This window comes from Triturus cristatus, chromosome 5_1 (assembly GCF_964204655.1).
Source record: "Triturus cristatus chromosome 5_1, aTriCri1.1, whole genome shotgun sequence".
Lineage (NCBI taxonomy): Eukaryota > Metazoa > Chordata > Amphibia > Caudata > Salamandridae > Triturus > Triturus cristatus.
In genome coordinates this window covers 414,865,789-414,879,623 of record NC_140587.1, presented here as the reverse complement: position 1 = coordinate 414,879,623, position 13,835 = coordinate 414,865,789, and the positions used below count along the sequence as shown (strand labels likewise).

The window sequence follows — 13,835 nt, the reverse complement described above, 5'->3', positions numbered from 1 at the left end:
CCTTGTGATCAGTACTCCTGCGCGCTGGAAGATGGAGTCTATCGGCTCCATGTCTGTTGTTGTCCGCACCGGAAGAGACGTTGCAGTACCTATATAGGTGCCACTTAGGGGCACAGACATCAGTTTCTTTTCACAACTTTCCATGCCAGAAGCAGAGCCATGAACAATACAGACCACTGGTGTATCAAAACTAGGGCCCTGAAAGGGGTCATCCCTGTCCCTAGAAATCCGTTCACAGAGCGGGGAGGATGGATGGGTTGGTAAGCAATCTGCAGCCAGATATAGTGTCTACCAGATAAGGTGTTAACGAAGGTAAGTAACTTATTCATTTTACAGAGACTTCTAGCCGCAGATTCTTTACCTTAGAATAGATACCCAAGCAATGCCACCCCTGGAGAACGATCTATGAACCAATTTCAAATGAGGAAGTCCTACCGGACTGCAAGTGGAAAGTACCCATCCCTGCGGATCGGACTGCCCAGAAAGTAATATTTGATGAACGTGTGCAGGAACGCCCACGTTGCTTCCTGGCAGATATCCAGGACCCAAACTCTACACTAATTCAGTGATGACCACTTAAGCTCTGGTGGAATGAGCACGCAAACCTTCAGGAGGTTGCTTCTTGGACAGTGCGTAGCAGATTTTGATGCAGAGCATGGCCCATATAAAGATGGTCCGCTGCTGCACCGTCCGACCTTTCTTTTCCCCAAACATATCCCACAAAGAGTCTGTTGTCCACCAGGAACTCTTTTGTGCGGACAAGGTAAAACGACAATGCTCTTTTTGGGTCCAGACTGTGTACTCGCTCCTCTTTCTTAGAGGGATGTGGAGACGTGAAAAAAGGTGGCAAGTTGATGGACTGGCCTACGTGAAAAGGAGGGACGACTTTTGTCCGAAATGAGGCCCGAGTGCAAAGCACCACTTTGTCAGGATAGACAGAGGTAAGGCGGCTTAGATAAGGCCTGCAGCTCACTTACACTGCAGGCAGATTTATTCGCCACGAGGAAGGCTGTTTTCAAGGTGAGAAGCCTGAGGGGGCAATTCAAAATATCAAAAGAGTCAATACCAAATTAAGGTCCCATTGATGCAGAATGAATGCCAAGGAAGTGAGGAGTATGAACCTTAAGGAAATCTATGTACAAAAGGAGACTTGAACAAAGAAGTTTGAACAGGCAACCTTAAGGCGGCAGAAATGGCAGACAGGTAGCCCTTAATAGTGACCAGACAAGAGTTCTGCTAGGCAAAAGACAAGGCAAAAAGCAGAGCCTCAGAAAGAGGGGCAGAAAGGGGAATCAACAGATTTTTCTGCACACCATGCCAAAAATGTCTTCCAACGGCAGGTGTACACTGTCTTGGCAGAGGGGCGCATGGCTGCCAAAACAACGTTACAGACTTTGGGAGAAAAGCTAAAAGCGTTCAACTGTCGCCACTCAATCTCCACGTAAAAAGGCGGAGAGTGGACACGTTCAGGTGGAGAACCCTCCCCTGCTGTATTGACAGAAGATCTTCCTGAGGGGGCAGCCTGATGAGAGGATCAATGGCCATGCTCAGTAGCTTGGGATACCAGATTCTCAGTGCCCAGTCCAGAGCCACAAGGAGGACTTGGGCCCGATACTTCTTGATCTTCTTGAGAATTCTGGGAAGTAGTATGGGCGGAAAGGCGTACAAGTAGGCCAGAGCTTCACACGAGACGAAAAGGAGCTCCGAGCGAGTGCTGCCTTTGAAACTCCAGCACGCAGTACTGCAGACATTGCGCATTCTCTGCAGTGGCAAACAGATCTAACTAAGGCTCTTCCCACTCTTGAAAGAGACCTTGCACCATCTTCAGATGGAGACTCCATTCGTAATCGCCAGGCATCGATGTCAGTTAGTCTGCTTTGGCGTTCAGAGAACTGGCCTGATGTTGAATCAGAGAAATGCCCTGGCATTCTAGATGAGCAGGGCCTCTTGACAAAGGGTCCATGACCCCACTCCGCCCTGTTTGTTGCAGTACCACATTGCAGTGGTGTTGCCCGTGAACACTTGCACCAATCTTCCCTCTGATTGAGGGAAGAAAGGCTGTCAATGCCAGTCAGATCGCTTTGAGCTCCAACAGGTTGATGTGTAGTCCAGATTCTGCCAGAGACCAGGGTCCTCGGATATCCACCTCTCGCAGGTGGCCACCTCATTCTAGAAATGACACATCGGTCACTACTGTGAAATCTGGTTGGATAAGGGGGAGGGGTCTGCCTCTGACCCAATCGTGGTATTTGATCCACCACAGCAGATCGTTTGCAGTCCCCTCCAAGATATGGACCAGGTCGGAGAGATCCCCATGATGCTGCACCCACTGGAACTTCAGGTCCCACTGCGGAGCCCACATATGCAATCTGGCATGTGTCACCAGCAGGATGAAGGAGGCCAGGATGCCTAGGAGCCTCAGTCAGTCTCACCGAAAACCAGGATAGAGGCTGAAATATTGGTATCATATCCTGAACTCGTCGCTTGAGAGGATAAGCCCAAAACTGCACTGTGTCCAGAGCAGCTCCGATAAAAGGGAGCGTCTGAGAGGATGCAAGGTGTGACTTTGGCACATGAATAGTGAAACCCAGTGAGTAAAGGTCTGCCGTAATCCGGAGGTGGGAGCCGACAGACTGGGATGAGCCCGCCTTCAACAATCAGTCATCATGATAGGGGAAGCCTGGCACCTCAGATCTCCATAGATGAGCAGCAACCATCGCCATCACCTTGGTGAACACCCAAGGGCTACTGGAAAGGCCAAAAGGGAGCATGTTGAATTATAAATGCTCGTGGCCTACTGAAGATAGTGTCAACAGGCGAGCAGGATGGGTATATGAATATAGGCGTCCTGCATGTCCAACGCTACCATCCAGTCTCCAGGGCAGACAAGACCTGAGCCAACGTGAGCATTTTGAATTTCTCCTTCTGGAGGAAGAAATTGAGGGTTCTGAGATAGAGGATAGGACGAAGGCCCTTGTCCTTCTTGGAAACCAGAAAGTAGCGGAAACAACCACCACAGCCTACTTCTGGCACCGGAACCTGCTCTATGGCCCCCTTGGCCAGGAGAGCTGTGACCTCTTCACAGATAAGGGGCAAATGATCCTCAGTCAGCTGATCGCGAGATGGCATGAGGGAGGGACAGTTTTGAAGGGGAGGGAGTAGCCCCTTCAGACGATCTACAAAACCCACCCATCCGATGTTATGGACTGTGCAAGTGAGGTAAGTGATGGCGAGTCCTTCCATCATCTGGGTGCCCATAGGGGTAATGGGGCTGACTAGGAGGGTTTGGAGGCTGTTGCAGCAGCAGATGGGGTGGACTGACTGGACCGCTGGCCACCTGACCCATGAAGCCTGTGGGTACTGCGTCCTTGGCTACGCAGAGGCTGGAGAACCTGCACAATGCGGTGGCTAGGCTGGAATTGGCACGGCTGGAAGCCCCTTCCGAAGCCACGAAAGGAGCAAAAGGTGGATTAGAGTGGACTTGGGCCCACAGAGAGGCCTAAAGGTTTTGCTTTAAAGACCTGGTCACAGCGTGAGAATCCTTACACCGCTCAAGCATTGAATCTGCCTGGTCTCCGAAGAGATGGGTGTCAAAGGGCATGTCCATGAGGGAAGTGTGGACATCCCCGAGAAGCCAGTCATTCTCAGCCAGGCGTGGCTCCTAAGGGCCACTGATGTTGAAACCGCTCTGCCCAGCGAGTCGGTCGTGTCACATCAACAGCAAATTGTGAACTTTGCCGCATCTCTCCCATCAGCAACAGCTTGAGAGTACAGTCTGGGCCTCCTCTGAGACCTGTGGCAGTACTAGTGCAACCGTATCTTACAGAGTGTGGAAATAACGGCCCAAAGGGCATGGGTGTCCATGGACCGCAATGCCAGGCTGGTGCAAGAGAACATCTCCCCAAATGAGTACAGCCTCTTGAATTCCCTATCCGGGGGAGCGGTAGGGAAAGTGCCTTGGGAGGTTGAGGCTTGAACCACAAAGCTCTCAGGGGTAGGGTGTTCGGTAAGGAAGCTTGAGTTCCCAGGTGCGGGGTGAGGGCAGCAGGCAACCGTCCTGTTCACAGGAGCGCATGTTGGGTTTGGACCAGGTACCCAAAAGTACGTCAGTGATGGCATCATTGAACGGAAGCAAGGGTTCTGACGTGGAGACTCATGGTTGCAACACCTCCGTCAAGAGATCAGTCTTGGCCGCCACCGTGGGCAACTGAAAATCAAGGACCTCAACTACCCTACATACCACCATTGCATAAGATGCTCCCTCCTCCGTAGCGATAAATCTTACGGTTCCAGTCTGAGGCCTGGGGAAATTATCATGTGAGGAATCTGCAGCTAGAAGTTCCAAACACTTATTCCAGATGATCCTTTTCCTACCAGTATCCAGTTACTCTCCACTACAGAATGAGGATGTGGACAGCCTTAAAAAGTGGGCTTGAATTTGCACAGATATTAACTTGAATAGACTTTAAATAAATATTCAGCAAACTGCTAAATACTAATAGCATTAAATCAATTTGTGATCTTACCAGTGCTGGGGTCTTAAATCAATTTGTGATCTTACCAGTGCTGGGGTCTTGAATAAGAAATAAACTGAAATATCCTGTTAATTCTCTGTGCAGGTCCAATTTGTGAGATAAAACCTGAAACAAGAAAAGTAATGTATATTATTTTAGGGTATTTAAAAAAAATATATATTTTTATTAATCTCAATTGAACATAACTCACATCTGATTACATGTCATTCAAGAGGATTTTGTACAGTACATATTTCAGTATATTGCATCGTATATTCCTCACTCGCATTTTTGCTATCTTTGCGTCCATGTTAATCATGTCATTTAACATCTGGACCCTGCTAGTTGTCTTCCACTAAAAAGTTTACCACTGGAATCGTACATATACCACCCCTTAGGTGTTCCAACCGCCCCATAGGTGTTCCCATTTTTTGGGGCATCCTCTGTGTACGTATTCAGTTCTTACTGCAACCATAGCCATATCCATATGGTTACACCATTCCGTTAGAGGGAGCGTTGCATGCTCCCCAGTGTTTAGCCATATTCCTCTTAGCCAGTGTCATACCCAGTGTCGCCCACGTCTGTGCCGCAGAGTTAAGGTCTGTTACTTCCTATGTATTCAGAAGACATCGTTTGGGCTCTGGTGGGACCAGGGCCACGCTCCCCCTCGCTATGGTGGACATAACGGACTCCCAATACGTTACTATTGCAGGACATTCCCAGATTGTGTGCAAAAAAGTACCAAGCGCCCCGCACTGTCGCAGGCAAAGTTGGTTGTCAGTCTTTCCTATCTTGTATAGAGTGGTCCTAGTATAATAGATCCTGTGGAGCACCTTAAGCTGTATGAGGCGCACGCTAGATGTGATCGCTACTTTTCTCGGGGATGCCAAGGCCTCCTGCCAATCGGTATCGTCTAAGTCTCCCAAGTCTTTCTGCCATTTATCTTAAAGAATTTGCATGGGATCAGGTTGGTTATTAATGATTTTACGATATGTCAGGGATGTGGCTTTTGTATCCATGTATTCTGTCAGTAACCTATCTTTTAGTGGCGAGGCCGCAGGGAGGCTAGTGTCAGAGGGGATAGTCGCCTCTAGGGCGTATTTGATCTGAAGGTAACGGAACCGTTCTGTGGATGCCATCTTGGATTTTTCTTGGAGTTGCGCGAATGAGATTACCTTCCCTTGAGCCCACAGATCCCCTACTTTTGATATTCCTATGCTGTCCCAGTGCTTGAAACCCTTAGTCTTGCATAGTATACCCAGTCTGCTTGTTTTCCAGAGGGGTGTCGCTTGTGAGATTTTGTTATCTCAGCCCATCCTCCTGAGTACCATGTTCCACACATGAAGCGTGTGTTTTGTCGATCCTGACATGGCCTGGGTTTTGTTATATAGTGCCCGGTACATCCCTCCCTTTCCCAGCTCTAACCTATCAAGTCTGTAGGCTGGGTCAGTGTGAGGGACATGTAGCCAGTGATTACTATTAACTGGGACGCCCATTAATATGTTGGTATGATGGTGGCATTGCGCTCCAGAGTATACAAAGTTATGATCAGTTTCGACATAGCTATTCGAGCTGGTTTATTGTTCCAGAGGAGTTTGGTGACTTCTATCTCTATGGCTCAGAAGTAGGATAGGGGAACCAAAAATTGAGTATTTTGGAGAGCATAAAGAAATCTAGGGAGTGCCATAATTTTAAAAAGTGCTGCCTTTCCAAGTAGCGTCAATGTCAATGATTGCCAGTGTTTGGTGTCTCTTTGGAGCAGGTTATGGGGTGCTTGAAGATTCAGAATCATAAAGTCCTCTGGGTCGGAGGTGATATGGATCCCCAAATATTTGAAACTATCTTCCACTACCGCCACCTCACAGCCGGTGGGCAGAGTTGGTGGCAGCCCTCTCAGGACATATATTACAGACTTGCTCCAATTAATCGTCTATTCCGAGTGTCACCCGTAGGCGCTACATATATCCAGTATTCTATATAGGGAGCGTTTAGGGGAAGCCAGATAAAGGAGCACGTCATCTGCATACAGAGATATATTATCTTCACATCCCTAAGTTCAACGGAGCCCACGGACAATTGGGTCTTTCCGTATCCAGGCTGCTAAGGGATCCAGCAAAAGTGCGAAGATGAGCAGCGACAGTGGGCAGCCTGGTCTTGTACCTCGGCCCAGGGAAACTCTGGATATATGCCCATTGGCCACTACATGAGCGAGGGGTTGTGTACAGTAACCTAACCCAGGAACAAAATGTTGGCCCAAATCCCATCAGTGTGAGGACAGCAAAAAGGAAGGGCCATTCGAACGGATAAAAGGCCATACGTGCATCGAGGGATAATATAATGGCTTCTCCTTGTATGGTGTGTTTGTGTCCCAGCACGTTGTAGAGACGTCCAAGACTTAGGGCCGTGTTTCAGCCTGGCATAAACCCTGACTGATCCGGGTGTATTAACTTACATAGGTGCAGCGTAAGTCTGTTGGCCAAAGTTATGGTCAAGATCTTGGCCTCTGCATTGATCAAAGAGATGGGCCGATATCAGGCACTTTCTCAGGCCGGTTTACTGGGCTTATAGGTGGCCACTATTGTTGCCATCCTTTGGTCCCATGGGAGCTCTTCCATTTCTAATCTGGCTTTATACATGTTTAAAAGATGAGGCGTGACCGTGGTTGCACTTAGTTTATACAACTCTATGGTGATACCATTTGGTCCTAGGGCCTTTCCTGATTGGATATTTCCTATCGCTATCGATAACTCTTCAGTTGAGAGTTCTGCTTTTAGCAATTGAGACTCCTCCTCCGAAAGCGGGGGGAGCCGGATGTCACGGAGGAATGCCTCCGCCTCCTCTTAGTATTGTGATTGCTGGAGTATAGATCTCATAATGAAGCGCTAAGAGGTCCGTTATTCCTTGGGGGTTTGTTGTAATTTCTCCCGTGGGTGAGCTGGTGTTCTGCTATCCATCTATCTGCCTTTTCCAGCTTGTCGAGCCAGGCAAGGAGCTTACCGGCTTTATCCCCAACTCCATATACTGTATGCAAAGTAGAGGACAGTCGCGTTTTTGCTTCCTCCCCAGGTGGTTTGTATATTCTTGTTTTTTTTAAGTTGAAGCGGGGGCATATTCGTGTCTGAGGGGACCAGGGCATGCTACTTTAAATCAGAGGAATAACTACGTTTGAACACGTACCTTGAGGAGACTGATTGCTTAGATTATTGCAGCCTTACAACCAGCATAGCCAGACTTTGCATTACTGTACACAAAGTGGGAGGCATGGCGCCGAGCGTCAAGATGGCGGTCGCACCTTAGGTGTGCTCCGGACCCCTCCGTTATCCGCTCGTCCATCCGCCGCCATCGGGAACATTTAACACCCTGTGCCCCGTACCTGGATGCCTGGGGGCCTCTGCAGCTCCTTTTGAGTCGTGTGGCGCAGAATTTGGAGCGAATAGGGCTGATCCTGTCTCCCGGACCCGCCGGGCCGAGCTCCTCAAGAGGGCGGCCGTGGCGAATCCAGATCCTCTGCCAGTCCGCTGTCTGTGACCGGCCCTGCCTGCGGGGGGGGAGGTCCTTGCGTGGCGGGTCCCCCCCCCTCTGTCCAGGGCACACCATCGCCTCCCCTGCGGGTCCCGCCGGCACCGTGTCAATGGCCCTGCGCAGCTGAGGAGAGACACTGAAGGCCTGGCGCTGCCGTCCCACGCTGATCGGCTCCCCCAAGGTGGAGCTGGAGTGTGCGCGGTGCCGCGGCTCCGAGAGTGGTCTCGGTGCTCGCTGGCCGCCTGTGGTGCTCCTGAGGGCCCTGCTGAATCCTTCCTGTTGCCCGGCCTGAGGAGTGCGGAGTAGTGGGACATCCTCCACGGAGTGGTGTGCTGGTGAGCCTCTGTTGGTCCTGGGGCTCTCGGCGGCCCTGTCGGCCTTGGATTCAGCCTGACTGCTCGGACGCCGCAGCCCGGCGGGGACACGGCCTGAGGGGGGGGGGGGGGGGTGATCCCCTGTTGCTCCTGTGGCCTTGCCCTGTGCCTGCTGCGTGCACTGTTTGTGGCGGTGCCCTCCCACCACCCCCTGCTATCTGGACCGGTGTCATCAGAGTGGCGAGACTACACCTGCGGGGCTGCTGACCAGGGAGGTGGCGGTTTGACATCAAAAAGGCCCAAATTGGTCGTCGCCAGTGCTGGGGACCGCCGCAGGGGGAGGGGCGGCCTTCTGGGTGAGGTGTTCTTCGGTCACCCCCCGGCGCTGGGTGGACGTTGCTGCCTCTGGGGGCCCTGCCTGAGTCCACGTGAGGAGGCCCCGTCTGAGCCCCGCTGGGCCCGGCGGCCTGGGCCGCTGCTGCTGCCGGTCGTTGGCTGCTGGAGGGCGCAATCCTTTGAACAACCTGGCGACCCGGGGCGTGGGTGTGAGCGCTTCGGCCGCCATTTCAGGCGGCGGTGTCCCACGGTGGTTGTAGACGGAGGTCCGGTGGCTCCCGTGGGGCTGTGAATATAGTCACGTGAAGCAGGACTCGTGGGCCCCCCCCCAATCACCCCTTAGGCTGCCAACACATCCCAGGGGGCAACTGCGCGCATCGAGGGCCCCCCCGTCCGGGATCCGGTGCCCTTCCTGAATCTCTTTATCTGCTGTGTTTCTTGCCCCGGCGGACCGTTCTGTGGCTCCAGTGGAAAGGGTCTAGTCTGTGGCCCTTGATCGAGACCCTTCCTTCCGGCTTCTGTACGCTGGCTGCACCTCTTGGAAGGCGGACTGGGCTGTCCCGGGTCGTCACATCGGCTGCCTGCATTTCACGGCTCCCTGGGTCGACTCCGTTGCTACATCGACCTTCCAGTATGGGGCCCGGCTGGGGGGGGTCCTTCAGAACCTGTCCCTCCCACATGGTAGAACGGACAGATCAAAGAAGGTCCCTGCCCTCAGTCAAAAATGGACCGCTTCACCACCTGGGGGGAATCCTGGGGGGAGTGGCTGGGCAGGAGGCTCCTTCGTCCGCTGAACTGGCCGCCATCCTCCAGGCCATCTACACGTCTCAGACCTCGGTGGAGGGCAAGATCGCAGAAGTGAGGGTGGACATTACTCATCAGGCAGGACCTTCGCAACGCGAACGCCCGGATTAAAGAGACTGAAGCCAGGATCTCCTCTGTGGAAGATGACGTGCAGCAACTTAAGGGGCAGGTGGCCCGTCTCCAGTCTCATACTCAGGAGTTGCACCGCCGGGCAGAGGACGCTGAAAACCGGTCCAGACGCAACAACCTCCGCCTGGTGGGCTTTCCGGAGGGAGTGGAACAGGGTCGTACAGTGGACTTCCTGGAGAGGTGGCTAAGGTCGTGGGTCCCCGGGGGAGCCCTATCCCCTTGGTTTGCAATCGAGCGGGTTCTTCTGTCCCTGGCCCCCAAACAAATGCCGGGTGCTCCTCCCCGCCCGATCATAATGTGGGTTCTTAACTTAAAGGTTCACGCCATCTTGTCTGAATTCCGCAAGCAACAATGGCTCCTCCAAACTGCGCCATTATGATCTTCCCAGACTACACCCGTGAGGTCCAGGGCCAGCATCGCTCGTTCGGAGAGGTCAAGCAGAAGTTGAGGGCACTTAACATTCAATATCAGCTCCTCTTCCCGGCTCGCCTGCGGGTGGTATTTGCGAACAAGACACTGTTTTTCGACCGCCCGGCGGAGGCTTGGACATGGGTGACGGAAGAGCAACCTCTGCGGGCTGAGGTTTGCTCCCTGGGCGGGGGGGGATGTGGGCGTGGGCTCGCCCGCTTCACTCCCTCTGCCCCTCAGCCTCCACGTAATTGATTCCGCAGGCGCCGTGACCGGAGGCGGGCCCGCTCGGACTCCCCGCCGGGTCACTCACAACAGCCACCCCAGGTCGAAGAGGGAGCGCCGACTGGGAGGCACTCTGGTTCCGCTGGCCAACTGGACGGCGGAGATGCTGCATCCTGGCCCTCCGCGATTGACCTCCCGGACACGGACCTCTCCTGTAGCCCAATGCTTTTGAGGGACCCTGCTTGAGCCGGTCTCTGCCCGCCGGGCCTTGCTCCGCAGCCGGAGACGGCGCTCTGACTCAGATCTGTTCCCAACTTCCCGATGGTCTTTGTAAACATGCATCCGATCACGAGGAGGGGTCCTCCACGCTTCCCATTCTTTTTAGTTTGGTTGTTCGCCCTGTGTTGCTTTTGAGGGGTTGACAGATGCTTCTGTTCCTGAAGGGTAGGGTGGGGGGGAAGGGGTAAGTGGGGGGGAAGGGGTAAGTGGGGGGGGGGGGGGTTTGGGAAAGTTTTTCCCTGTATGTTGTTATGCTTTGTTAGTTCTTGTTTCAGCTACCACAGAATGACACATATTACCAGTGGGAGGGATGGGTGTGCCCCCGTAGCAAGCGAACGCACACACCACCGCGGGCTCCCAAGCACGTTTGTATACCCAAAGCCACACACTCAGCATATACCAGGAAACGCCTACCATGACAGATAACACTTCCCCCAAGGCGTCTCTCCACGTGTTGTCGTGGAACGTCAATGGCCTGTTGGAATGACAAACGCACAGTGGTCCTACGGTACACACAGCGTCTCTACATAGATATCCTCATGCTTCAAGAAATGCACCTCTTAGGTAACTGCTGCCCCTTCTTAGCTCGCTATGGCTATGATAGGGTATGGCACTCCAGCTTCTCTAGGGGCTCACGAGGGGGTTGCCATCTTCCTGAGGCATACACTGCGCTTTGTCCTCTCCCAAGTGGTACATGTTCCTCAAGGCTCGTCTGTGACAATTTGCGGATCGCTGGCTGGGTCCCCCCTCACTCATGTCGCTATATGCACCCCCCCCCATGCTCGCACCCACACTTGCATACCCTGCTGCCCTGCTACATAATGTGCCTGCTGGCAACATGGTCATTGCGGGTGACTTTAATGCAGTCTTAGCCCCGGCCCTTGACAACGGGACCTCCATCTGCCGCCCGGGCGGCGAGTGCAAAACAACTGAAAAACTGGTCCGAGTCCCTGCATGGCACACATGGCACCCACGCAGCACCCGATTTACACATACCTCCGCGGCTCATCACACCCAAGCACGCATAGATGTGATCTTTGTCCCCGCGCCCGACTGTTCTACAATTCTTGACGTCAGCATCCTGCCCAGAGGCATTTCTGACCATTCCCAGATACTCCTTAGCACAGGGGCCCCCCCTCCCTCGGCCCACCAAACATGGAAGATGAACGCTTGGTTTCTCCAGGATCAAGACTTTAGGCAGGCGGTGGGGAAAGAGCTTAAACAATATTTTGCTACCAACGAGGGCTCGGGGAGCCTCCCCGGGCACCCTATGGGAGGCAGGGAAGGCGACCATACGAGGAATTGCAAAATGGCAGCTTAAGATCCAGAGGCAATCACAGTTGCAGGAGATCTCTTCCAAGGAAGCGCAGGCGCTTCGCTTGGAACAGCTGTTATCCACGTCAGAGGACGCTGCCCAGACCCGACAATTGGTACAGAAGACAATTGGTCCTAGACAATATGGTTAAATAATACAATCAATGATAATCATGTTTCTCATTCATAAATGTTTGAATCCTGAAATAAAAAAAAGGAAAAAACAAGAAGCAAGGCCAAATACATTCAAATTAAGACAGTACCCACTGGTATAATTATGTTGAAGAAACAACTAATTTATTCGTAGGCAATTATCCATAGTTCAATTCAAAGCATACATTTTACTTGAACAAAAAAGAGGGGGGGTTACTACCAGGAAGGGTGAAGAAAGGTGAAGAGTTGGTGCTCATGTGAAAGAAAAAGAGAGTCAGAATAATTGAGAACACAATATTTTTACAATATACAATATCTGCTAAGGCCGAAGTCCTTAGGTTTATCAGGCCTGCCCCTACTGTCATTCAAAACTTTAGACGTTCTTATTCTTTAGTCACATCACAATGATACTTCATCTGTGACCATGGTAGAGGGGTGGGGATACATAGAGTACAGGCCAAATGGGGGGAAATTCATCGACGTTTTGACCCAGATGCAAAAATGGTAAGTGATCTCCTCAGCTACGGGTCTTCCTCAGGACAGGGATAAGGGAACCTGGGGAGTAACCATAGGATCAAAGTCTGTATCTGAGACCAATTCATATACTTCAACAAAAAATGACCATAGAGCTAAGGGTACTGACCTAAGTTCAAGGATGTAGCGCTCCCAGCGATAGGGTGGGCAACCTATAAGGGAAGAATGTATAAGGCTATGAGTCTACAGCAGTCAAGCTGATGAAGGTTTACACATATGAACCCGCTGGTACAGCACTCACCCGTCAATGGTGTGCCATTCCCATAGGCATAATACAAACGAGTGGTGGAACTTCGCACTACTCTTCATTTAAGAGAGTCTCTCGCCGCTAAATCTCAGCGGGTGAGTTGACATTGCCAATTGTTGTGCTCACATATATTTGTCTGTCACGATTGGATCAGTAATCTAATGTCGAGTTTTATTGTTTTTTGTAGCTATCAAGGGATTTATCCCTCTCCTTGGACGTTTTCATTACGACAAGTTTGAAATTGATTTAGACTTTGTGGGTCATGGCACACCATTGACGGGTGAGTGCTGTACCAGCGGGTTCATTTATGTGTAAACCTTCATCAGCCTGAATGCTGTAGACTCAGCCTTATACATTCTTCCCTTATAGGTTGCCCACCCTATCGCTGGGGGCGCTACATCCTTGAACTTAGGTCAGTACCCTTAGCTCTATGGTCATTTTTTGTTGAAGTATATGAATTGGTCTCAGATACAAACTTTGATCCTATGGTTACTCCCCAGGTTCCCTTATCCCTGTCCTGAGGAAGACCCGTAGCTGAGGAGATCACTTACCCTTTTTGCGTCTAGGTCAAAACGTCGACGAATTCCGCCCCCCCCCCCCCCCCCCACCCCCCCCCATTTGGCCTGTATTCTATGTACCCCCACCCCTCTACCATGGTCACAGATGAAGTATCACTGTGATGTGACTAAAGAATAAGAACGTCTAAAGTTTTGAATGACAGTAGGGGCAGGCCTGATAAACCTAAAGACTTCGGCCTTAGCAGATATTGTAAAAATATTGTGTTCAATTATTCTGACTCTTTTTCTTTCACATGAGCACCAACTCTTCACCTTTCTTCACCCTTCCTGGTAGTAACCCCCCCTCTTTTTTTTCCAAGTAAAATGTATGCTTTGAATTGAACTATGGATAATTGCCTACGAATAAATTAATTGTTTCTTCAACATAATTATACCAGTGGGTACTGTCTTAATTTGAATGTATTTGAATCCTGAAATAAAAAAAAAAGGAAAAAAACAGAAAAAGCAAGGCCAAACATTTATGAATAAGAAACATGAT

At 51.3% G+C, this 13,835-nt stretch overlaps 1 protein-coding gene across 2 annotated transcripts in view; it reads right to left on the bottom strand.

Annotated features, from left to right (window-relative positions):
- Window positions 1-13,835, bottom strand: part of SNX31 (sorting nexin 31) — a 189,441-nt gene that overhangs the window by 76,755 nt on the left and 98,851 nt on the right. For both annotated transcript variants that reach the window (XM_085605168.1, XM_085605167.1), the window contains exon 6: window positions 4,562-4,640. In XM_085605168.1, coding sequence (XP_085461294.1) covers window positions 4,562-4,640 — 79 coding nt within the window. The remainder of the gene's footprint in view (window positions 1-4,561; window positions 4,641-13,835) is intronic.